General features: G+C 42.6%; 1 protein-coding gene across 19 annotated transcripts in view; it reads right to left on the bottom strand.

Annotated features, from left to right (window-relative positions):
- LOC110537258 (RNA-binding protein Musashi homolog 2) overlaps positions 1 to 25,525 on the bottom strand; it is a 367,078-nt gene that overhangs the window by 341,341 nt on the left and 212 nt on the right. For all 19 annotated transcript variants that reach the window (XR_005034923.1, XR_005034924.1, XR_005034927.1 and 16 more), the window contains exons 2-5: positions 25,162 to 25,202; positions 24,815 to 24,896; positions 24,249 to 24,333; positions 17,587 to 17,628 (exon numbers count right to left, since the gene is read on the bottom strand). Coding sequence is in view for 13 of the 19 variants with exons in the window: in XM_036937268.1 (XP_036793163.1) it covers positions 17,587 to 17,628; positions 24,249 to 24,333; positions 24,815 to 24,896; positions 25,162 to 25,202 (250 nt within the window). In the remaining 6 variants the exon portion in view is untranslated. The remainder of the gene's footprint in view (positions 1 to 17,586; positions 17,629 to 24,248; positions 24,334 to 24,814; positions 24,897 to 25,161; positions 25,203 to 25,525) is intronic.

Below are 25,525 nucleotides of genomic sequence, written 5' to 3'. Positions count from 1 at the left end.
TATGAAGTTCTACCCACTACCCAGCGTATGGAGATCTACCCATCATATTAAGTTATACCCAACATATGGAGATTTACCCAGTATATAAAGTTCTACCCAGCATAAGGAGATTTACCCAGTATATAAAGTTCTACCCAGCATATGAAGTTATACCCAGCATATGAAGTTATACCCAGCATATGGAGATTTACCCAGTATATAAAGTTCTACCCAGCATATGAAGTTCTACCCAGCATATGGAGATTTACCCAGTATGTAAAGTTCTACCCAGCATATGAAGTTCTACCCAGCATATGGAGATTTACCCAGTATATAAAGTTCTACCCAGCATATGATGTTCTACCCAGCATATGGAGATTTACCCAGTATATAAAGTTCTACCCAGCATATGAAGTTCTACCCAGCATATGAAGTTCTACCCAGCATATGAAGTTCTACCCAGCATATGAAGTTTTACCCAGTGTATGGAGTTTTACCAAGTATATGAAGTTCTACCCAGTATATGAATTTCTACCCAGTATATGAAGTTCTACCCAGCGCATGGAGTTTTACCCAGTATTATCAAAATATACTAATGGAGATGAAGGAGTAAAAGCACTCCAAGCCGATTTAGAGAGTAATTCCAGTCGGAGGGGTATTTCATTAGAAACTGGGCCAGACGAGTCTGCATAGTCTTATGTAGTACAGCCCTACTTTACATAGTGATGGCACACTAACTCAAATACAGTCAGAAATCTCTGTCAATTTGGATGTGCCCCTTTTCAGAGAAATTTCATTTGGGGGCAAGTAAGTTAGTAGTAAGATAGACGGCATTATGAGATGTATCAGCATTACTGCATGTCATCACCCATGTCTTGCCAAGCACAAGGTATTACAGGGTTTAATGTTCAGTATACCTAGGCGGCAGTATCGAGTCTCAGAAGGAGATTAGGCCTAATTGTTCAGTGTAAATGGAGCAGGATAAGTCTGCATTTACCTTTGCTTAAACTTAAGGCTGGCAGCACGTTCAGCAAGTTCATACCTTCATCTAAAAATACATTACTCCCTCTCTGAGAGCCGGTAATGTCTTTCTGGCAGAGAAGAAATGCCTCTAAATTTAGCATCAGATTTATCAAGCCGAGGAAAAGGAGGAGAACAGGGGGGTGAGAAAGGAGGAGAGTGAAAGCAAGAGAGGGATAGAACAAGGGAGACAGAGGGAGTGTGACTGAAAAAATGTGTGGGGAGATACAGTAGAAAGGAAAAGACAGAGAAAGAGTGGGTGAGGATGAGAGGAAGAGAGGGGACTGGGGGGTATCAGTGAAGAGCTGTCCGTTATGAGTCACATTTAGACGGAACAAAAATATATCTCAGCCAGGCTCTAAACAATACACACACATACACACACTAACCAATTCAATTGAGACAAAATCTTGCCCATTGAATTTGAATGGACAGACTTTGGTTACAAAAAACAATGAAGTCTGAATGGAGTTTGGAACAAAAAGCTCGAAGCAGAAGAGGGCAGAGGATGAGTTGCTACTACACACTCTTAGATAACAATTGAACATTGAACCAAAATAGGGTCCTACAGATGTAGGATCTTAATTTGTGCCAGTTTGCTACAGCAGGAAAGGAATCCTGCAGCAACAGCAATTGTGCATTATTATGTGGATTATAATTAATGGACATTTGTTGTAGGGGGATACATTTTACATTAGGGCAAATCAAGTCTGACATTTTAAAGTCTATTTACCAACTTTATAAGCCTTTTAAAACCTTAAATACACTACAAGTTAGCATTTCCTGCTGTACAGGGAAATTCACAGCAACAAAAGGGTGATCGAATTAAGATCCCACATCTGTACTTGGAACCAAAAAGGGTTCTCCTATAGGGACAGCTGTAGAAGCCTTTTGGAACCCTTTTTTCTAAGAGTGTATAGAGGGAAGATCGAGCTCTTAGAGCCATGACAACTTGGATCCTGGAATACAGCACTGCAGTCCTAGTGGCCTGTACAGCTACAGCCCCACATATATCTCGGCCAGGCTCAAAACAACACACACACAGACACACACACACACACACACACAGAAACCTGAACATCAGCAAGATGCATGAAGGAGAAAGAGATATGAATTTCAATAAAGGGGAGAGGAAAGAAGAAGCAGAAGGAGAGGGAGGAGAGAGAGGACAGGAGAGAGAGGACAGGAGAGAGAGAACAGGAGAGAGAGGACAGGAGAGAGAGGACAGGTGAGAGAGAACAGGAGAGATAGAACAGGAGAGAGAGGACAGGAGAAAGAGGACAGGAGAGAGAGGACAGGAGAGAGGAAAGAGAGGACAGGAGAGAGAGGACAGGAGAGAGAGGACAGGAGAGAGAGAACAGGAGAGAGAGGACAGGAGAGAGGAAAGAGAGGACAGGAGAGTGAGGACAGGAGAGAGAGGACAGGAGAGAGAGGACAGGAGAGAGAGAACAGGAGAGAGAGGACAGGAGAGAGAGAACAGGAGAGAGAGGACAGGAGAGTGAGGACAGGAGAGAGAGGACAGGAGAGGGAGGAGAGAGAGGACAGAGAGGACAGGAGAGGGAGGAGAGGGAGGGATAGGAGGGAGTACAGGAAGGGAGGAGAGAGGACAGGAGAGGGAGGAGAGAGAGGACAGAGAGGACAGGAGAGGGAGGAGAGAGAGGACAGGAGGGAGGAGAGGGAGGAGAGGAGACGGAGGAGAAAGAGGACAGGAGAGGGAGGAGAGAGAGGACAGGAGACGGAGGAGAGAGAGGACAGGAGAGGGAGGAGAGAGAGGACAGAGAGGACAGGAGAGGGATGACAGGAGATGGAGGAGAGAGAGGACAGGAGAGGGAGGAGAGAGGACAGGAGAGGGAGGAGAGAGAGGACAGAGAGGACAGGAGAGGGAGGAGAGAGGACAGGAGAGGGAGGGAGGAGAGAGAGGACAGAGAGGACAGGAGAGGGAGGAGAGAGAGGACAGAGAGAACAGGAGAGGGAGGAGAGAGAGGACAGGAGAGGGAGGAGAGAGAGGACAGGAGAGGGAGGAGAGAGAGGACAGGAGACAGAGGAGAAAGAGGACAGGAGAGGGAGGAGAGAGAGGACAGGAGACGGAGGAGAGAGAGGACAGGAGAGGGAGGAGAGAGAGGACAGGAGACGGAGGAGAGAGAGGACAGGAGAGAGAGGAGAGAGAGGACAGGAGATGGAGGAGAGAGGGGACAGGAGCGAGAGGACAGGAGGGAAGGAGAGAAGATGTGCACACACACACGCAAGCACACACACATATACAGGCCACTGAGGCTGTAGAACAAGGTCATCCGCTACAAGGGCAAGGACATAACAGGTCAGGACTACTTCATGGACAAGTCAACCTACGGTATCTCTGAAGATCACAACACTGGAGGGCATGAGCTTCCCTCTCACCCCTCCTATCCCACATCCCCCTCCTCCCCTTCCATCCTCCACGCTGCACCCATAGCCCTCTGGTAGCAGTGGCTACAATGTCAACCACAGGTTTACTTTATCCCATTCATTTGTTTAGTTTGGCCAATTTGGACCCTCTTGGGAATTGCCTGCTGTTGGGATGATGGATTTACATGCGATGCAAATGCTCTAAAAGAGTTACGCGTTCCCCCTCCAGCGGTTGTGTTCCTCTAAGCGGCATCACTGGGGTTCAGCCAGGGACTCAATGGCAGCTCAGCTGTTTCAGCAAGCAGAGAGAGAGAGAGAGAGAGAGAGACAGAGAGAGATAGAGAGAGAGAGAGAGAGAGACAGAGAGAGAGAGAGAGACAGACAGAGAGCGAGAGAGAGAGAGAGAGAGAGAGAGAGAGAGAGACAGAGAGAGAGAGAGAGAGAGAGAGAGAGAGAGAGAGAGAGAGAGAGAGACAGAGAGACAGAGAGACAGAGAGACAGAGAGAGAGCTCTTCCATGTTGTGTCAGCAGACAGCTCTGTTAAATATTACAGCAATAGGCATACCTTAAAGGTCCAATGCAGCCATTTTTACCTCGATATCAAATCATTTCTGGATAACAATTAAGTACCTTACTGTACCTTTTCAAACAGCTCTTACACTACAAGGGCATTATCATAATTTTCACAATTTACAGTATTATTCCAACCTCATAGAGTGGAAATATATCTAAAACAGGTAAATCACGTGTTTGACTGCACTGCGCTTTTAATGTTTCAAAAGCTTAAGATTGCTGAGGCTAAAAATGACACGGTGCCACGGTGCCACCATAAAACATCACAACTCGACTGTACTAATATTTATATGTGGATGGGATGAAAATTCATACTGACTTCATTCTCTATTGAGACACACAACTTCGAGGTTATTCAAAGTGTAATTTACAGGTAGAGAAACAGTTCCATATGGAGGATTTATCAAAGAATAAAAAGTCAAATCATACAACTACATATGCAATTCAAACTGTCATCCAATGAAATAATGTATCAATCTATGTATCAATCTTTAATTGACACAGAATTCTGCCCATTGTATTGACAGATATTGGTTACAAGGATGAGAATGAGTTGCTTCTGTATAGAGGGAATAGTGAGCTCTTAGAACCATGACAACTTGGATCCTGCAATACAGCACCACAGTCCTAGCGGCCTGTACAGGTACAGCTACAGTCATATCTACAGCTACAGCTACAGTCATATCTACAGCCACAGCTACAGTCACATCTACAGCCACAGCTACAGTCATGTCTACAGCCACAGCTACAGTCATATCTACAGCCACAGCTACAGTCATATCTACAGCCACAGCTACAGTCATATCTACAGCCACAGCTACAGTCATATCTACAGCCACAGCTACAGTCATATCAACAGCTGCAACCACAGTCACAGCCACAGTCCTATCCACAGCCATAGCTACAGCTACAACCACAGCTACAGGCACAGCTACAGTCATATCTTCAGCCACAGTCATATTTACAGCCAGGGCTACAGCCACAGCCACAGTCATATCTACAGCCACAGCTACAGCTACAACCACAGCTACAGTCATATCTACAGCCATAGCTACAGCTACAACCACAGCTACAGTCATATCTACAGCCACGGCTACAGCCACAGCTACAGTCATATCTACAGCCACAGCCACAGCTACAGTCATATCTACAGCCATAACTACAGCTACAACCACAGCTACAGTCACAGCTACAGTCATATCTACAGCCATAGCCACAGCTACAACCACAGCTACATCCACAGCTACAGTCATATCTACAGCCATAGCTACAGCCACAGCTACAGTCATATCTACAGCTATAGCCACAGCTACAACCACAGCTACATCCACAGCTACAGTCATATCTACAGCCACAGCTACGGTCATATCTACAGCCACAGCTAAAGCCATAACTAAGGCTACAGTCATATCTACAGCCACAGCTACAGTCATATCTACAGCCATAACTACAGCTACAACCACAGCTACAGTCATATCTACAGCCATAGCTACAGCTACAACCACAGCTACAGTCATATCTACAGTCATAGCTACAGCCATATCTACAGCCACAGCTACACCAGAGCTACAGCCATAGCTACAGCCTACAGCTACAGTCATATCTACAGCCTCAGCTACACCAGAGCTACAGCCATAGCTACAGCCTACAGCTACAGTCATATCTACAGCCTCAGCTACACCAGAGCTACAGCCATAGCTACAGCCTACAGCCTCAGTTACAGTCATATCTACAGCCTCAGCTACACCATAGCTACAGCCATAGCCACAGCTACAGCCTACAGCCTCAGTTACAGTCATATCTACAGCCTCAGCTACAACCATAGCTACAGCCATAGCTACAGCCTACAGCCTCAGTTACAGTCATATCTACAGCCTCAGCTACACCATAGCTACAACCATAGCTACAGCCACAGCTACAGCCATAGCCACAGCTACAGCCTCAGTTACAGTCATATCTACAGCCTCAGCTACAACCATAGCCACAGCTACAGCCTCAGTTACAGTCATATCTACAGCCTCAGTTACAGCCATAGCTACAGCCTACAGCCTCAGTTACAGTCATATCTACAGCCTCAGTTACAGCCATAGCTACAGCCTACAGCCTCAGTTACAGTCATATCTACAGCCTCAGTTACAGCCATAGCTACAGCCTACAGCCACAGCTACAGCCTACAGCCTCAGTTACAGTCATATCTACAGCCTCAGTTACAGCCATAGCTACAGCCACAGCTACAGCCTACAGCCTCAGTTACAGTCATATCTACAACCATAGCTACAGCCACAGCTACAGCCTACAGCCTCAGTTACAGTCATATCTACAGCCTCAGTTACAGCCATAGCTACAGCCTACAGCCTCAGTTACAGTCATATCTACAACCATAGCTACAGCCACAGCTACAGCCTACAGCCTCAGTTACAGTCATATCTACAGCCTCAGTTACAGCCATAGCTACAGCCTACAGCCTTAGTTACAGTCATATCTACAACAATAGCTACAGCCACAGCTACAGCCTACAGAAGCTTGGAGAGTGAACCCATGGGTAAACCGAGATAATTGTCCACTCTTCCAAAGGAGCTCTAATAGGTCTGGCAGGCACTCAGCATTAGATCAGCCAGAAACCAGAGGAAAATCCATCCTAGGTCCTGTACATTTATCTCTGACTAACACTACGCCCAAAACATTGTTTAGATGAAGTCCTATGGTGTGGTATTTGTTATTTACATGAGGGGAAACCACTTGGAATACAAATGGAAAGAGATAAGAGTCAAGGTCAGACATGAAGGTCACTGCAGAAGAAACATGCTAGGCAGACCATACCGCTAGGCCTTCTTAAGATTATTCAAATCTTCTCTAATGCATTCTGCATTAGAAATACAGTCCTAGCCTTTACTTCACAACTTTAATGCTGCATTTATTTTAAATGGTCGTGGGGAGCAGTGTTGTGTGTCTGGGTAGGATTGGAGCAGTAGAGATTTCCCTCTACGAAGGACTTAAATCACTTCTTGAGACAAGTGTAGCAGAAAATTGATAATTACTGGCGGCACAGCTGTGCCTAGTCATCAGGTGTGACAAAATACCCACCCACCCCCTTCTCAAAAACGATCATAACAAAAGTCAAGCCCAAGACAGGGGATGACAAATATCTACTTGTTTGTTGCGTCTGTGAGATTGTTTATTGCTGTGTGTCAGAAGCAGAGAGTGCATCGCCCCTCATGCCCTCCCCTGACCGTCCCGTGCCCCAGACCAGAGGCTCCGTGCCAGGACAGGGAGAGGCCACAGCGGGTTCAGGCCTCCAGGAATGTGGTGCTCTCTGACCAGAGACAGACTGGGTGAGCTCTGGCCTGTCCCTGTCCCGGTAGGCTACTCTCCTCACTGCAGAACAGAACGCTGTCTCAGCTCCCAGATTCCATCTGGCTCCTCCTGTCTGTCCCCGACACTGAAACTAATCTACCCCCCACTCCATCTCCCACAATGCTGTACGAGACACTGGCGCTGGGGCCTGCTCTGCGTAATTCATTGGCAATGTGAGGGCAAAAATAACACACTGCAGAACAGCAAGGTTATAACTATGTATCAGTGGTGTCATAACATGTACATTTGCCATCATCTGAAATCTAAGTGTAGATGAACTAAAAGCGCAAATCTACCATTCGGTCAGAGTTGAATATTTTCCAAGGCAGGTGAACAGAGTTGGGGAAAGGTTGCGGTGGGGTGGGGCTGCTCCTTCAATGTGTGCGTGCGAGCATTTGTCATATAAAAAGAGGGATCTGATAGGAGCTGTGTTAGTCGTGATGAGGGGGTTGAGTTGTGTGGAGGGGGACATAGCCCTCCCTCCTGGCTGGCTGGCCTGGGTCTCCTCATTACTGTCAGTCAGCATCAGGTTTAGCAGGGCCAGGCTGCAGCAGCCCTCTGTCCTCCCTGCCCTCCTTCCCTCCATCCCTCCATCCCTCCATCCTTCCCCTCCCTGCTGTCCACTGCAGGCCTGCTGCCATTGATAAGTACAGAACACGGCCCTGAACCCCCCACCAAACCTAATTACCCTCGACCAACAGCAAAGAGAACAGGGAGAGGAGAGGTGGGGAGAGGGACCAGCACTCAGGAGCCAGCAGCACAGTCACAGGCATGACACAGAGAGAACATGCATATTACTGTATGGCACACATAGGCTAAACACAAAGACAAGCATATTGTATGCAATGTATGCTCACTCACACTCTCACACACACACACACACACACACACACACACACACACACACACACACACACACACACACACACACACACACACACACACACACACACACACACACACACACACACACAGACAGACAGACAGACAGACAGACAGACAGACAGACAGACAGACAGACAGACAGACAGACAGACAGACAGACAGACAGACAGACTCACACTCTCACACACAGACAGACAGACAGACAGACAGACAGACAGACAGACAGACAGACAGACAGACAGACTCACACTCTCACACACAGACAGACAGACAGACAGACAGACATGATACATTGTATAATGACAATGTGTAGAAGAGAAAACAGTATCAATTACTAAGACGTCCTTTGACAGACTGAGTCTCTTCTGAATGTCTTTCTGTCTGACCATTCAACAAACAGTCATTCATATGCCTGGGCTTTGGCCTCATTCTTGTCTGGACCAGTTTATTGAGGCCGTTCAAAGCTGGAACAGAGTAGGGTCAGGGATTTAAACACATCTCCTGACACTCTACCACATCCATTACCACAGGGAGAAAACACCTCTCTGTGTCTCCCTCCATCTGGACGGTTTGTTTGTGTCGGCTACAAACCTTTTTCGCCAGGAGGTGAGAGGGAGGTGACGATAAAGAAATCCCATCAACGGAACACTGATTGATCGACTTTTCCCTCACCCTGATCCAAGTTAACTTTGCCAGCTATCGGATTGTTTCTTGTTTTCAGTGAAAAGTCAATGCACTTCCTGTCAGTTGTAAAAACCCATTTCAGAAGTGCATTCATTTTGAGGGAAAACAGAAACACACATAGGGTATGTTTTCCATTAGAAATAGTGAGGTTGTGTTGCTGTCTGTAAATGCTTGTCTCCAGTCTCAGAGAAATGGAAAGATGACCTACTATCATCCAATGTGATAACACGTAAGATAGAGATATACTGTACATAGAGATATGTGCTATATTAAGTATTCTGTTCTATATTTAAGCAATAAGGCCCGAGGGGATGTGGTGTATGGCCAATATACCACAGCTAAGGTCTGTTCTTAGACAAGATGCAACGCGGAGTGCCTGGACACAGCCCTTAGCCGTGGTATATTGGCCATATACCACCCCTGAGGTGCCTTATTGCTATTATAAACTGGTTACCAACGTAATTAGAACAGTAAAAATAAATGTTTTGTCATGCCCATGGTACAGTATACGGTCTGATATACCACGGCTTTCAGCCAATCAGCATTCAGGGCTCGAACCACCTAGTTTATAAAAAGTATTATGTTATATATAAAATACTTTTGTCCTTCAATATTCTTTCAAACTCTGGCAGTGGTGCACGACTGAGTTTGAACAGGGAATCTAGTTCTTTTAATAAACTCATATGGACATTTAGAGTAGCTGGCAGCCATGGTTTCATATTCCCAGCAGTCAGCTGTGTCAGTTGAAATGAAAATCATTCTGAGATGATGTAGATGACGATACTGAAATAATCACCTAAAGACAAACAACATAACTGAGTGAGGCGTAACAGCGGATTCACCAGGTTCTGAGAGGCTGCCAAGAGTGAACAAAGCGTAGGAGATGGAAGGAGGGGTGAGAGACAGAGGGGGAAAGAGAAAAGTACAGCACCTTCAGAAAGTATTCACACCCCTTGACTTTTTCCACATTTTGTTGTTACAGCCTGAATTTAAATTTATAAATTAATAAAATATGAAAAGCTGAAATGTCTTCAGTCAATAAGTATTCAACCTCTTTATCGTGGCAAGCCTGAAAAGGTTCAGGAGTCAAATTTGCATAATCACAATAATTTGCATGGACTAGTGGTTAACATGATTTTTGAATGACTACCTCATCTCTCTACCCCAAACATACAATTATCTGTAAGGTCCCTCAGTCGAGTAGTGAATTTCAACCACAAATTCAACCACAAATGCCTTGCAAAGGGCACATATTGATAGATGGGTACAACTTAAAAAAACAGACAGTAAATATCCCTTTGCGCATGGTGAAGTTGTTCATTTGTCACGTTTCAGGTAAGACCCAAATGCAGACTGTGTTGAAGTAACAATGTTTATTACAACAACAAGGGCAGGCAAACGACAGGTCAAGGCAGGCAGGGGCCGGTAATCCAGAGTAGGGGCAAAGGCACTGGACGGCAGGCATGCGGGCCCAGAGTAAGGACAGGCAATGGTCAAAACCAGGAGGACGAGAAAAGAGAGACAGGAGAAAAACAGGAGCTGAGAAACAAAACGATGGTTGACTTGACAAACAAGACGAACTGGCAACAGACAAACAGAGAACACAGGTATAAGTACCCAGGGGAAAAGGGGAAGATGGGCGACACCTGGAGGGGGTGGAGACAAGTGCAAGGACAGGTGAAACTGATTAGGGCGTGACATAATTACGCTTTGGATGGTGTATCAATTAAAGGTTGACCAATTAAGCGGAAAGGCCAATTAATTAGGGCCGATTTCAAGTTTTCATTGCAATCGGAAAACTGTATTTTTGGGAGCCGATTTTGCAGATTTATTTATTTATTTTTAAATATTTTTATTTAACTAGGCAAGTCAGTTAAGAACACATTCTTATTTTCAATGACGGCTTAGGAACAGTGGGTTAACTGCCTTGTTCAGGGGCAGAACGACAGATTTTCACCTTGTCAGCTCGGGGGATCCAATCTTGCAACCTTAACTAGTCCAACGCAATAACGACCTGCCTCTTTCTCGTTGCACTCCACAAGGAGGCTGCCTGTTATACGATTGCAGTAAGCCAAGGTAAGTTGCTAGCTAGCATTAAACTTATCTTATAAAAAACAATCAATCATAATCACTAGTTAACTACATATGGTTGATGATATTACTAGATAGTATCTAGCGTGTCCTGCGTTGCATATAATCTGACTGAGCATACAAGTATCTGACTGAGCGGTGGTAGGCAGACGCAGGCGCGTAAACATTCATTCAAACAGCACTTTAGTGCGTTTTGCCAGCAGCTCTTCGTTGTGCGTCAAGCATTGCGCTGTTTATGACTTCAAGCCAATCAACTCCCGAGATGAGGCTCGTGTAACCGAAGTGAAATGGCTAGCTAGTTAGCACGCTAATTGTCGTTGTGTTGCTGGTTCGAGCCCAGGGAGGAGCGAGGAGAGGGACGGAAGCTATACTGTTACACTGGCAATACTAAAGTGCCTACAAGAACATCCAATAGTCAAAGGTTAATGAAATACAAATGGTATAGAGGGAAATAGTCCTATAATTCATATAATAACTACAACCTAAAACTTATTACCTGGGAATATTGATGTTAAAAGGAACCACCAGCTTTTCATGTTCTGAGCAAGGAACTGAAACGTTAGCTTTCTCACATGGCACATATTTGACATGGAACATATTGCACTTTTACTTTCTTCTCCAACACTTTGTTTTTGCATTATTTAAACCAAATTGAACATGTTTCATTATTTACTTGAGGCTAAATAGATTTTATTTATGTATTATATTAAGTTAAAATAAGTGTTCATTCAGTATTGTTGTAATTGCCATTATTACAAATAAATCAAATTTAAAAAAAATTGTCAGATTAATCGGTATCGGCTTTTATGGTCCTCCAATAATCGGTATCGGCGTTGAAAAATCATAATTGGTTGACCTCTAATACTAACCTAAATGACAGTGAAAAGAAGGAAGTTTTTCAGAAAAAAAATATTCCAAAACATGCATCCTGTAAGGATGAGGATAAGGCACTAAAAGTACAACTGTTTATTTTTGTATACATTATGTTTGGGGAAAATCCAATACAACACATCACTGAATGCCACTCTTCATAATGTCAAGCATGGTGATGTCTGCATCATGTTATGGGTATGCTCGTCATCGGCAGGACTATGGAGTTGTTTTAGGATAAAAATAATAGCGCTAAGCAATGGCAAAATCCTAGAGGAAAACATGGTTCAGTCTGCTTTCCAACAGACACTGGGAGACAAACTGGAGTTGCTTACCAAGACAACATTGAATGTTCCTGAGTGGCGAGTTACAGTTTTGACTTAAATCTGCTTGAAAATCTATGGCAAGACCTGGAAATATCTGTCTAGCAATGATCAACAACCAACTTGACAGAGTTTGAAGAGTTTAAAAAATAATAATGGACAAATATTGTACAATCCATGTGTGCCAAGCTATTAGAGACTTACCCAGAAAGACTTACAGCTGGAATCACTGCCAAAGATGATTCTAACACGTATTGACTCAGGGGGATGATTACTTATTTAATCAAGATATATTAGCCTTTTATTTTTCATTCATCTTAAATGTTAGAATTTTTCTTCCACTTTGACATTACCGAGTATTTTGTGTAGATCGTAAAAAAATAGATATATATTAATCCCAATTTGTAACTCAACAAAATGTGGAAAAAGTCAAGGGGTGTGAATACTTTCTAAAGGCACTGTAAGTAAGAATGTAGAGCATGTCGGAGAACAGCCCTTGAGCAGGTTTCTTAAATGGGCATTGGAGTAGAGAACTGCACTCCTGGGTCTTTCTTCTTTGGAAAGCATTCCCTATGGTGTGTGTGTGTGTGTGTGTGTGTGTGTGTGTGTGTGTGTGTGTGTGTGTGTGTGTGTGTGTGTGTGTGTGTGTGTGTGTGTGTGTGTGTGTGTGTGTGTGTGTGTGTGTGTGTGTGTGTGTGTGATTCTTCTATCCTTGTGGGGACCTAAAAATCCCCCAAAGTCCCCACAAGGATAGTAAAGAAGGAAAATTCTCCCTCGTGGGGATATTTCCCCATGAGGACAAAGGTTATTTAAGCTTAGGGGTTAGGTTTAGGGTTAGGGAAGGGGAAGGGGTTAGTGGTTAGGGTTAGGAGTTAGGTTTAGGGTTAGGGAAGGGGTTAGTGGTTAGGGTTAGGGAAGGGGTTAGGGAAGGGGTTAGTGGTTACGGTTAGGAGTTAGGTTTAGGGTTTGGGTTACGGGTTAAGGTTATGGTAAGGGTTATTGTAAGGGTGAGGGAAAATATGATTTTGAACTGAAATACATTTGAGGTCCCCCCCGAGGATAGATGAACATAACATGTGTGTCTATATGTTAGGGGAGTGGGGGGTTCTGTCTGTACTTCACACAGCGTCACCTTTGTACTTCATTAAAAACCTGGCGAGGAGTTTTCTCCCTCAGCAACACATTTGTCCCCAGCTCCAGCACTATGGGACACCTGGGAGCTTTTCTCCAGCTCAAAAAATGAAGCACACAACAAGAAAAGAAAGAAAGAGAAAGAGGTGTGGGACCAGTACCAGATGAGGAAGAGGGAGAATGGTGTGTTAGAGTGCATCTATTCTAGCCCCTCCAGAGAGTATCAACTCCAGCCATGCCTCCCCCTACCCTCTACACTACCAGCAGCCGCAGCAGTCCCTCAGCAGTAGGGAGAGAGAGAGGCAGGCAGAGCACACAGCTGACACACACAGGGAAATCTGGGCCACTGCTTTGATGGTATTTATGACTGATAACCCAGATCTATTTCCACTCAGGCCTACTACGGTACGCTTAGTTAGCTGCAGACAACATTTGGAGGTTACTCCGTCTCCCTTATTAAAATCTACATATACTGTAAAGCAGCACCAAATAAAACTCTGAAAACTTTGTGATTGTCAAGCCAAGTAAACAGACCTACTCCTTTTTAGTTCATTCAGTCTAGCTCCCACTGTTCAATACATCCAGAACATATCTATTTGTGTACACTACAGAGGCTCATCTCATCAGTGCAGCCCAATGACTGCCATTGATGTGGCGACTAGTGGCTGCTAGTGAAGCCTAATGAGGCAAACAGCCCCTGGTGAGATAGCCGGGCGGGCAGGAAGGGGTTATTTACGCTGCTCGCCGTCTCTGAGTGGCCCAGCTCCTTCCTTTCATTTCCATAACAAGTCATCAGAGCTCATCTCCCAGCAAAGTGGCCGCAGTCCCACCGGCAATTAAAATCATGTTGGGACGCGCTATGATTGTCTGTGATTCCGCCGTGCGAAAAACAACAACAACAGTGTCAGCGACGGTATCGGTAACGAAACGAGCTGCTGAGAAACCAATCTCTAGTGATGTGGGCAGCAACTATCACTTTGGTTTCTAAACACAGCAGGCAGACATCAGCCCACAGTTTTCATGTTCCAGTAAAAACACAAAGACAACAGCTCCACAAAGGAGGAGAAGAGAGAAACAGCACCTGTCCTCCTCCATTCACCTCACACAGACATCACACTGTACAGATCCAAGTTTTCCATGAGGGGGTCAACACATTTTGTCATGGATGGGGCTGAGAGAATAATGTCTGTTTTAAAGGGGCAATCTGCAGTTGCTACATCCATTTTTGGACCTATAAATTAATTATCTGTATCCATTGATTCTTGAAGAATATAACTTATAAAATGCCTCGTAAGCTTGGTTCAACTGTCGTACCAAAATATAAGTTTGTTTTACACCAATGTTTGTAAACAATGCAAATGTAAACAAACCGTGTAGAAACAACCATGGTTAGAACTATTATTTTGATATCATGGATGGTCAGTCCTTCCATCCATAGCTCTGTCTATAAATTTGAGAGAGGTTACATTTCTCCAGGCCCATCCCTCACACTTTGTTATTCATCTTCTAATTTCCTGAAATTCAACACATTTGGCCATGGTTTATTCAGTGTTCTTATGCAATCTGAGTGACTCAAAAATCAAATGGTAGCCCCATGCCATAACATTAATTTTAGATTCTCCCTGACTGTCTAGTTTTTATTTTGGTCGTTGTTAGTTCTCAACGAGGATCGTATGAATACATAGTTCATTTATCTTTTCTATATACTTTATACCTGGTTTTAGTCATTTAAGTTTACACTGAAAACGTTTTACCATCCAGAAAAGCATAGATTTGTTTTATGATCATGTTTTTTAGAGGGGCGTCAACGAATTAGACCTGCAGCTGCTAAATGACTATAGGGGCTACACAGTCCTGCAGATCAATAGGGGCTACACAGTCCTGCAGATCTATAGGGGCTACACAGTCCGGCAGATCTATAGGGGCTACACAGTCCGTCAGATCTATAGGGGCTACACAGTCTGTCAGATCTATAGGGGCTACACAGTCCGTCAGATCTATAGGGGCTACACAGTCCGTCAGATCTATAGGGGCTACACAGTCCGGCAGATCTATAGGGGATACACAGTCCGACAGATCTATAGGGGCTACACAGTCCGGCAGATCTATAGGGGCTACACAGTCCGGCAGATCTATAGGGGCTACACAGTCCGGCAGATCTATAGGGGCTACACAGTCCGGCAGATCTATAGGGGCTACACAGTCCTGCAGATCTATAGGGGCTACACAGTCCGGCAGATCTATAGGGGCTACACAGTCCGGCAGATCTATAGGGGCTACACAGTCCGGCAGATCTATAGGGGCTACACAGTCCGGCAGATCTATAAGGGCTACACAGTCCTTCAGATCTATAGGGGCTACACAGTCCGGCAGATCTATAGGGGCTACACAGTCCGGCAGATCTATAGGGGCTACACAGTCCGGCAGATCTATAGGGGCTACACAGTCCGGCAGATCTATAGGCACAAGACAAGAGCAGATCCCTATGAGGCCAGGTAGGACGATTATAACATAATTGGATCCCCTAGATTCATACACTGAATGGTATTGGAAACTTGGATATAGGAAACTGGCTAAATTATGATGGCAGCACTAAGACCAATGTTGGAAGTACCTGGGTAGACGCAGGTTAAAGTAGGCTATGTAAGACCTTCTCTACAAAATGTACAATCCCTAAGACACAGTAACACAGTGCTGTTAACAAAGTATTCTACAGTGCATGATAGATGGAGGGTAGAGTGAGGTGTGAGCCCATGAGGAACCCAAAGCCGATAGGTCTCTTAACATTTTTTGTTCCCCAAACCAGCGCCACGGATGCACCTGCAGCCTGCCCTAGCAGCTACCCCAATGAACCCCATCTCTCACTGGGGACAGGCCTCTTAAACAACAGCAACAAGCAGCAAGGCTGAAGAGGAGGAGGAAGAAACAATGACATATTCAAAAACAGAGTGTTTTCTAAATGGCAACCTCAGACCCAGACTGCTTATAAAGGCCTTAAATCAATTGAACATGAAGGAGAAAGCCATGCCATGCTAATCTATCAGCCTTAATCCTATTGCTCTGAGATCCTTTGAAATCCACATTCTCTTAATACTACAAATAAAAACCTCTTTCTCCTCTAATGAGCTTGCCCTACAGCCTGACTAAAACATCTCAACGACAGGTTCTTCTGTACTACTGTACCAATTCTGTTGAGGTGTCATTCTTTTCTTCCATTGATATAACAAGAGCAGGAGAATGACACTGTGAAAAAAATGATGTATTTCTGAGTGATTCTGTTCTCTTACATGTTGGTCCCAGCTAAACAGAGCATACTGTCGTGAAATGTATAAATGAATAAGCACAACACCTATGCCTTCCAGGAAGGAGGTTGCTTTCCTTTTAACTGAAATCCCAAAATCTGAAGGCAAAACATTTGGTTGGTTGTTTTTGATGTATTTTAGATCTTCAGGGACAAGCTGAGGAAGAGAAAAGGTTAAAGCGACAAACAGGCAAATGAGGGAGTGAAAAAAAGGAGACCTGGTAGTTTCTCCATATGCCCATACCCTTAAGACACCATGTGCTCTGGCTTTGAAAGCTTTCACTGCCAATTCCCCATTTGAAACCAGAACCGCTCAGTAACAACACCTCCCTGTGAGCCGGTGGGAAGGAGAAAACTCCCATATCGATCTCCACCCATTTCAGGTCTAAAAGGTCTAATGTGAGGAGCACTACATTGGCCTAAAGATGCTCCCCTCTAACCCAAAGCCTGTCAGAGGGGATGAAGAAGACACTTCTCAACACTGCAGCTACACCATGATTACCAACACCACCTCCCCAAACAGAGTGTCTGTGTGTGGCACAAGCAAGTGTGTGTAGCACACGCAAACGACCAGTGACCGAGCCACGATTAAGCCATTATGAAAGATGATACTCCCATCATTAACAAGTTACCTCCATGTCAAATATCACCTCTCTATTATAATTGCTTGGTTTTGGTCAAATTGGGATCAGCATAGGGGAAGTCTCCAAAGGAGACTGCTGACCATGTTTTTCTCCTTAATAGTAACACAAGCATAATCATCTCTTCTGCTATGTAATTATAAACTCACAAATAGTCATCATACTATGATTAGTCTAGAAACACATTGAACTGTGCTGGAAGTGCTCCCAAGCTCATAGCACAAGTGCCTTTGGAGTGCTTTTTCCTAAATGAAATGAGTCCTGTTGCTAATAAAGACAAGCGCTTTAGAGAAAGAGTCTGACTGGTCAGTTAGCAGCACTAACAGTAAGTGAGGTGGTTTGCTCTTACCTTGGGTTGAGCGCGTCGGGGGAAGGCAACCTTAGGATCAATCTGTGAAAGATAGAAACATAAAGGAATGTGTTAAGAAATGGTCAATTGTGCATCAACATTCAGACAATTGTAGTAACAGAGATAGAATGATAATGTTTCTCCAAAGTGACAACAACATTCCTAAAACTTCAAAATACGTGCCATCCTTTTGATGCTGAGAGATGCTGAGAGATCACAAAATGGGAACAGTGCCTTGGAATGTTTGGAGGAAATTATTATTTCAGGGTTGGAAATAGGAGTCTGAGGCCTGTGACAATAACTCCAGATATTCTGAAATAAGCAGGAAGGTGCATCAGATCAACCTGTTTCTCTGTCTTTGCCTTGTCGTCTCGGAAAAAATGTTTTTCTTCCTCTGTTTAACTGGTATTGAGGCGTGCGGTTGCAGCCTTATCAATCTTGCATTCAGAATGAAAATAAACTATTTCATGCATCAATGTCATGCTGCCTTCTCCTGACTTTAATACCAGGCTCTTAAAAGAGAAGTTTCAAACAATCTCATCCAAGCAGACCTATTGAAGGGGGAACGGCAACAGATGGAAATTGTTCTCTTGCAGAAAATGACTTTGTGTTCAGCAGTGCAAACCCTTTACGTTGCGGCATATTTCTCTGTGAGGATTTTAAAGACTTGCATACCTACAGGTTGTATGTAATCAACCACAGCATCATCATAAAGATCAAGACTGTCTCAGTTGTAGGCCTGAGATTTCTCTCTCAATTTACAAAAAGAAGCCAAAAAGATGGAGTAAGTGGTGAACTGTGCTGGAGGAGAACCTGTCACATTAGCTGGAAAAAACATAGTCCTCCTATAAACCCTCTACATCTCACAGACAACACTAATATCACATATTCCTAAGAATTTTTTTTTTAAAAGAAAAAAAAAACATTCCTCAATAATGAATGCAATTGATGATTCAGTTGGAAACAGAGACAAAGGTTACCATCTGGGAAGATCAGCCAACCGTAGCTTTCATTTCACCTGTTACGTGTTTGTAGTCAAATGAGAAAGAGGAACATGTGAGAACGAAGCAGGAACATATTTCTCTGTCCTATTTCTATCTTGCGGCGTTATGATTGTTAGCCATCTTTCTAAATCAGGTCAATTTGAGAGATGAATTCAATAACACCTGGGTATGGCAACCCTACTCATAATGAATTCCATGTAATGATTCGTTTTAGCAATTAGCCTCAGGCATAACCAATTCAACCTCCAATACACAGCGGAGCTGGGCATATTTGTGCAAAGACAACACTATAGGCATACGCTTTGAATATCAAAGCTGTCATACTTGGTGGTGTCTTACCTTTCCAACCTACACACCAGTCCCTGAATATCAACACAGCTGGATATGGGTCTGTTTTTTCATTTGAAGACGTCAACATGCATTTCTGCTACAGTTCAACTTTTAAATAGAGTAGCAGTGAAGGTGGTACAGTTTAGCGTTGCAGCATGTCAATCGAATCCACAATGGATTTTGAACTTGACAAATAATTATTCTGCATACAATCAGAAGATAATGCAGTCATTTGTCCAGATGACCAGTGTAGCTGTGTTAGGTAATGATGACTTAGTATGGGATCTGTTGATAAAGCTTGTAGAAGCAAACCTTTATTTAGGTCACAGCCTAGGAAATGAATGGTTCTTTTGAGAGGTTTGCCAAAGGGGGGGGGGTACATTCTACAGATTGTTTTCATTCTGTCGAAGTATTCATGTCAATTGGAAGTTTATGTGGGAATTACATTTAATATAGGCCTAATATTTCACATTACAACAGTACACTAAAGCATGTCTGGAACTAAAGGTTATTCCATTTACACACTTCCATAGGAATAGCAGTTTGCTCTTTGTGTTAATAATTGATCTCCAGAGGTACTATTTCCCCTCAACAGTAGGATATAAATCACTGAGTCTCATTGCAATGGGGGGATCATTTCTAGATCCATGAAATAACAACTAATCCATCAACAAGAGCATAGTCTTTTCAATCAATGCAGAATAATGTATCAATTCTGGTAAAAATGACAATGCATACACATCGATAGCTCTGTCCCCTAATGGATCATATCCCAAATTCTAAAAATAGCTATTTCTCAAGCTCTACAGTCAACATCTTCCAACTAGGTATGTCAAACTAATAAAAGAGAACAAACCAAAAGCAATACATTCCTTCTCATTTTTTCTTCTCTTATCTTCTGTTACAGCTTTTTACGGCAGGGTCTCAGAGGGCTTCTCACTGTGCGATTGTGTAAGATCCAGGCAGAAGGCAATTGCTTACATCCTTAGTTCAGATCTTCCAACAGGATTTCATACATTATTGCAGCTTCTGGGTAAACTCTCTCTCTTCACAGATCTCACTCTATACTGGCAGCTTAAGATTAAGATAGGTTTTTACAGCTACAAAAATGGTCTATCAAAAAGCTTGATTTCTTGACTGTTTTGATGTGTGTTTAGAGCGATGTAGGAAGCATTGATATACACTGATTAATCTTCTGCTTCTTTCTGTCAATCTCCCTACGGTTTTCATACACACACAAGTATTATTACCACTGTCAAATGCACTGCCAACAAATACCCAAATGAAGCCTCATCATTTCACTTGAGGCAATTTAGCATGCCCTCATCAAAACAGTTTTTTTTGGGGGGGGGGGGACGTTAAATCATTCCCGAGCAATTGATTACCCACATATGGGCTATTCTGAAGCCTGCATTACCCTGCTGTTTACGCTATGTTGTAAAAAAGAATGATGTCTGTGTTGTTTCATTTCAATGTATTATCAGTGCAACAAATTATGACAATGAAAAAAGCACTGCCTGTTTAGATGCTGAATACTGTAAATAAAGAATTAAAGTCTGAGGAAAAGACAAATTCCCTCAGAGGATCTGTTGAATCTAAGGCTGAAAAAGGCAGGTATAGCTCACACGATCAACTGAAGACAAAGCACCTGCTAGACATGAACCAACAAGTGGCACGGTGGAGGTGAGCTCACAGCTGACATTATTTGATATCCGACAGAGGAGGCTTAGATTTGTCCAGAGGAGCTGCAACAGCCCTTTCTTCTGTTTCTCTCTCTCTCTGGCCTCATCCCCCCTCACCTCAACGAGACATTCTGTCCTTTGAAACTACTACATCAAAACAGCAAACAGGGTTTGGCCAGAGGTCATCCAATAATGGCTGAAAATATCTGTGGGCGAAATAGGCTACCTTTGTTTTGGAAGAAAATAGGACTTATTTAGCAGTATAATACATCTCCTCTGGCAGGGGTCCAGACTGAATAATCCTGACCTGGTCATTGATAATGGATACTGTGATGCAGTAGTCTAAAACTACAACTCCTCACATAAAGAAGAATTTGAATCAATTCAAATCATGTTCGTCATCCTTTTTTAAAATAACTGTACGTAAAAAGATAACTTATACTGTTCCAGATGGGATATAACATAAAATGAAATTTAACATTCAAAATATGTTTCCGAATTGCTGGCATGTGTGTTTTGAAGCCTCGAGCTCTCCTTGGCCATATGTCTCCATTCACATTCATACCGTTCTGAAAGCACTCTGTTTTCATAACCGGACAGAAAGCAACCCAGGCTATCAGGGGGATTGAACAATAGCTGTGGCACGTTATGATGGTGTGTGCATTATGAAAGCATACTTGTGCTCATTGTCCACGTCTCTGACCGACATCTTTCTCCACGGGGTAACCCTCCTTCCACACTGAGACCATTAGCACGAGAGAACATCCACACAAAAAAACAAAGGAGGAATATCTATGTAAAATGTAATACTGCTCGGAACTGGAGTAGGCTGTACAAAATATCCAATATTGTCGGTTTAAGAACACTGTACCATTGGATGAGAAGAGAATTGTAAAGTTTTTTCACATTGTATTTAATGTTACATAAGCCCTCAGCCTCTTTCTAAACCTTCAGACTTGTAGGGTATTGCGTGTCCAGGTAAGTCTCACAAAGATCAAATCTCTTTTAGAAGAGACACCTGGTACAATACAGCATCAGAGACTGCAAGGCACTGTTTAACACAGGAGTTAGTATATACAGCGTGTGACATACATGCTACACGAGCGCTTCTGACGAATGACTAATGGAATATAAAGCAGAAAACCGCTGGTTCAGGTCTATGTGATGTAGAGTCACTTCCTTTGCGTACTGGCAAAGTGCCCTCTTTTGCCTCAGAGTCACATCAGGAAGTATCAAATGTTGATCTCAGTATTGCTTAGTATCAATAGGGCCATGCTTTAGGTTATTCAATAACTCAGCTCATACAAATAACATTACATCCTCCCTCTCTTTAACTGATAAATCATTGTGCTTTTAGAACTATAATCCTTATGATTTTCATGGGCTATTCTCGCTCGCTTCTCAATATGTCGTTATGTCATTATTATTTACACAACACACCTTAGTGTAAAGGAACTTCGACTAAAGGTAATAAATAAATGTGTAGTGTTGTGGAAGAAAATAAACAAATGAATCATTAAAACATGATTGCAAGATGTGTCTACATACAATAATATACCAAGCTGTAAGCTGTCTTTTCAATTATAGTTTACTTCACTCAAATTAAATTGTATTCATTAAACAATGTATGAACAAAATGGAAACCAAATGGCTTTATTAAGGCGAGAGCTTTATTTATACTTTTTATTAAATAATCAAAACAGTAAATTCAACGGAACTAATACCAGTGTTTTATTTGACAATATTTCTAATTACCAGCTACTCAATTGTTACTTACTAACGGTTAGTTTGCCAGGCAGAATTGTTTGAATCTTTGAGTCGTATTCCTTGTTCAGTTACGGCAAGACATGTGGATACAGGACACATCTCCAAGCAAAGACACCAGATGACACTTCTCATCTCTATAGAGAAAATAAAGTCAATTGGTATGAGTGTTGTCAATAACCTTGAGGGGGAAAAGGAGTGCGATTCAATTAAGCTTACAAAAGCATAGGCTATTCATTATCACAAAGAAAGAGTTCTTCAACTCCCTCATTTAGATGTATAAAGAGTATATCCACACTATACGTACCATGCAGAAGTACATATAGAACACATGCTAATCTGCAGTATTTATACTGCATGTGTGTAGGCTATTTATCATGATTTAATTCATACATGTATGCCATATATTATTATATGTAGCAGAGCTCTAAATAGGAAACATCTGTCATAGAGTGTGTAATAATCACATATTAAATAGAGCACTCTGGGGCTTTCTCCCTGCTATATGCATTGCACAACCCAAGATTGTCTACAACAGCTTACAGATGCTGGTTTCCTTTAATAACATTCAAAACATGAACCCGCTCCTCTTTCGCTTTCAAGTATGGAGATAAAAACGGAAAGCTTTTACAAGCACCCTCCAGTGACTTGCCAATCAGCTGAGGACAGCCGTGCAACAAGTTCTAGCACTGCTTTCAGCCCGGCTCCACTGTAACTGCCTGCTGAAGTACAATTTGTTTGTCTTTCCAAATATATCTTAAAGACATACTCTCCCATCTGAACTTGGCTTTCACAGAAGGCTGCTAACAAAGCATCTATTTTTCGGTATGCACTATTCCATCTCCAGAGCTGTCTGAGCATGACTGGATATCACCACCCACCGAGCAGAAATCGCAGACAATTATGGTCTCAACTGAACTCTGTCTAATCCACCACTACACGGAGAGAACTTCAAAAATTACTGACATCCTTTAATGACTTATCTACTGCCACATTGACACAATAGTTCAAGGCTTTTGATAAAACAGAATAAATGGGGATGTGTGTGTGTATGTGTGTGCCTGTTAATAGAAGAATACATGAAGTAAGCTGATAGAAGAAGCATCAGGTTTGTTGACATTATAAGACAGAAAATAGGTTTTAACAAACTTGACAATGTACTGTGACTTTAACTTGGAAGCAACACTTGTAATATTTCAAATACACTTATACATAAGTATATAACATTTGATATAATGAAATAACAAATATTTTACAGGATTAATTGACCTTTTGGCATCAATATTTATGTAATAGAATCACATTTGTAACTTCCCACTTCCATTGACGCAATATGAATCAAACAGAGTGATGTGTACGATCTGACAGGTTATATGCATGGAGGAGGCCTGTGAGAGAAAGCCCATGTGAGTGACATGGGATATGTGCACATGTGGAGTGGTACTGGGAGATGGGAAAGGGGGCGTGTCACCTTCATTCGTTCAGAGGAGAAGGGAAATTAAGCAGATATGAGATTCACCCCTGCGTGGTGTTTTACCGCAATAGTTTACATGAAGGGGAATTATCATGGGCTAATTCCACGTCTACAGCTTTGATCAAATAAATTATTTTACCAATAGCTCTTTACCAAGAGGGCCAACCCAGTGACTGGCAAATGGCATGTGAGCATTCTGAGATGCCACCTGCCACACATGGATGTACTGCAGTTGTTGTTGGTTTCAATGTGGTATTATTTTGCTATGTGGAACTTATATTACAATATTATTACAGTGTCATAGCTCAAGCATGACAGTGAAATTAATAAAGGCAATGATTCATATTTTAAAACGTGCAACACAGACAGTAAAATATCATTGCAAATGACATCAAAACACAGACATACCGTCTTTGAGTCTAATTCGTGGTGTGGTTGAGCTAAGACTTTATCTACACTGGCAGCATCTGCAAACGTAACGAATCCAAATCCTCTGCAAAACAAAGAAATACAGAGAAACAACCAATTAGGTCACAGATTATTTACATAGACTACGTGAGAAGGTAGAAATATAAGCTGTTTCTCTCAGAGTATTAACATATGGTAGCCTATCAAGAATATCATGTTTTTACTGTACATCAGGTATTTACACTGTCCCAGTTAACTACTGTTCATTCAAATGATAGAGATAATATCTACCTAAATTGTAGATTACTATAGTGATTGCGGGCACTGATATATAAGTTATTTGACTTTATATTGATTTATAGGAGAGGGGGAAACACTACACCAACATTGCAATTCAGTCCCAAAGTCAATGTCAAATTGCATTCGCCCGCAGCTATCTTTTGAGCTAATCTATCTCTGTCAAACACAACGCGGGACAAACAACCCGGGTTAATATATGGCATATAAACTACACAAGTGTAGGATAGCATTTCACCAACTGGAAAGCAAAAGTAAAAACCTTTTACCTGGAACGTTTTGTTGTGGGGTCTCTCATCACCATACATTCTCTTATTTCTCCGAATTTGCTAAAATAGTCTCTAAGGCTGTCTGTGAACAGAGAAAATATGTCGGATAATTAGTCAATAACAAATGGTTGTCATACTGTTGTCAGTGTGTTTCAAAAACACATAGGGGTCGAATAGAGGACTTCAGATGATTGGAAATCTAAAATAACCTTGCGCGCAAACAGAGGGACTCCAGATATCCCATACAGTTGCCTACTGCACACACAGAGAACGCGACCACAGCATGCACAATCAATTATTGTAACAAAATAAGAAACATGGGAAATGTAAGGGAATAATTGTCTCACCTGGTGAGGTTTGCCAGCTGAGGCCACCAATAAACATTTTACTGTAAGAAGAAAACATAGCAGAAGTGAGTACAGATGTCAGATCGGCCATTTTGACGACTAACTACTTCTAAAAGCGATCTTAACGAGTAGAGAGAGAAAACAAAAATCGCTGGATAGCAATAATGTATCTTATTAAAAGGGGAAGGCCACACTTGCTACTGTAATCTTCTAAAGGAAATCAGAAGCTTCATCGCTACTAACTGCATCCGGAAGGAAAGACCAATGGTGATGTGCGCATTGCGAGTTGAATCCAGCACTGCACTCTTGCTAAATCCTCTCTCAGACATTCTCAGATGAAAAATGCAATAAACAAAGGAAAGTC

The sequence above is a fragment of the Oncorhynchus mykiss genome, chromosome 12 (assembly GCF_013265735.2).
Source record: "Oncorhynchus mykiss isolate Arlee chromosome 12, USDA_OmykA_1.1, whole genome shotgun sequence".
In the NCBI taxonomy this organism is placed as follows: Eukaryota; Metazoa; Chordata; class Actinopteri; order Salmoniformes; family Salmonidae; genus Oncorhynchus; species Oncorhynchus mykiss.
Note: the sequence above shows the minus strand (reverse complement) of the source record. Positions and strands in the feature narration are given on the sequence as shown.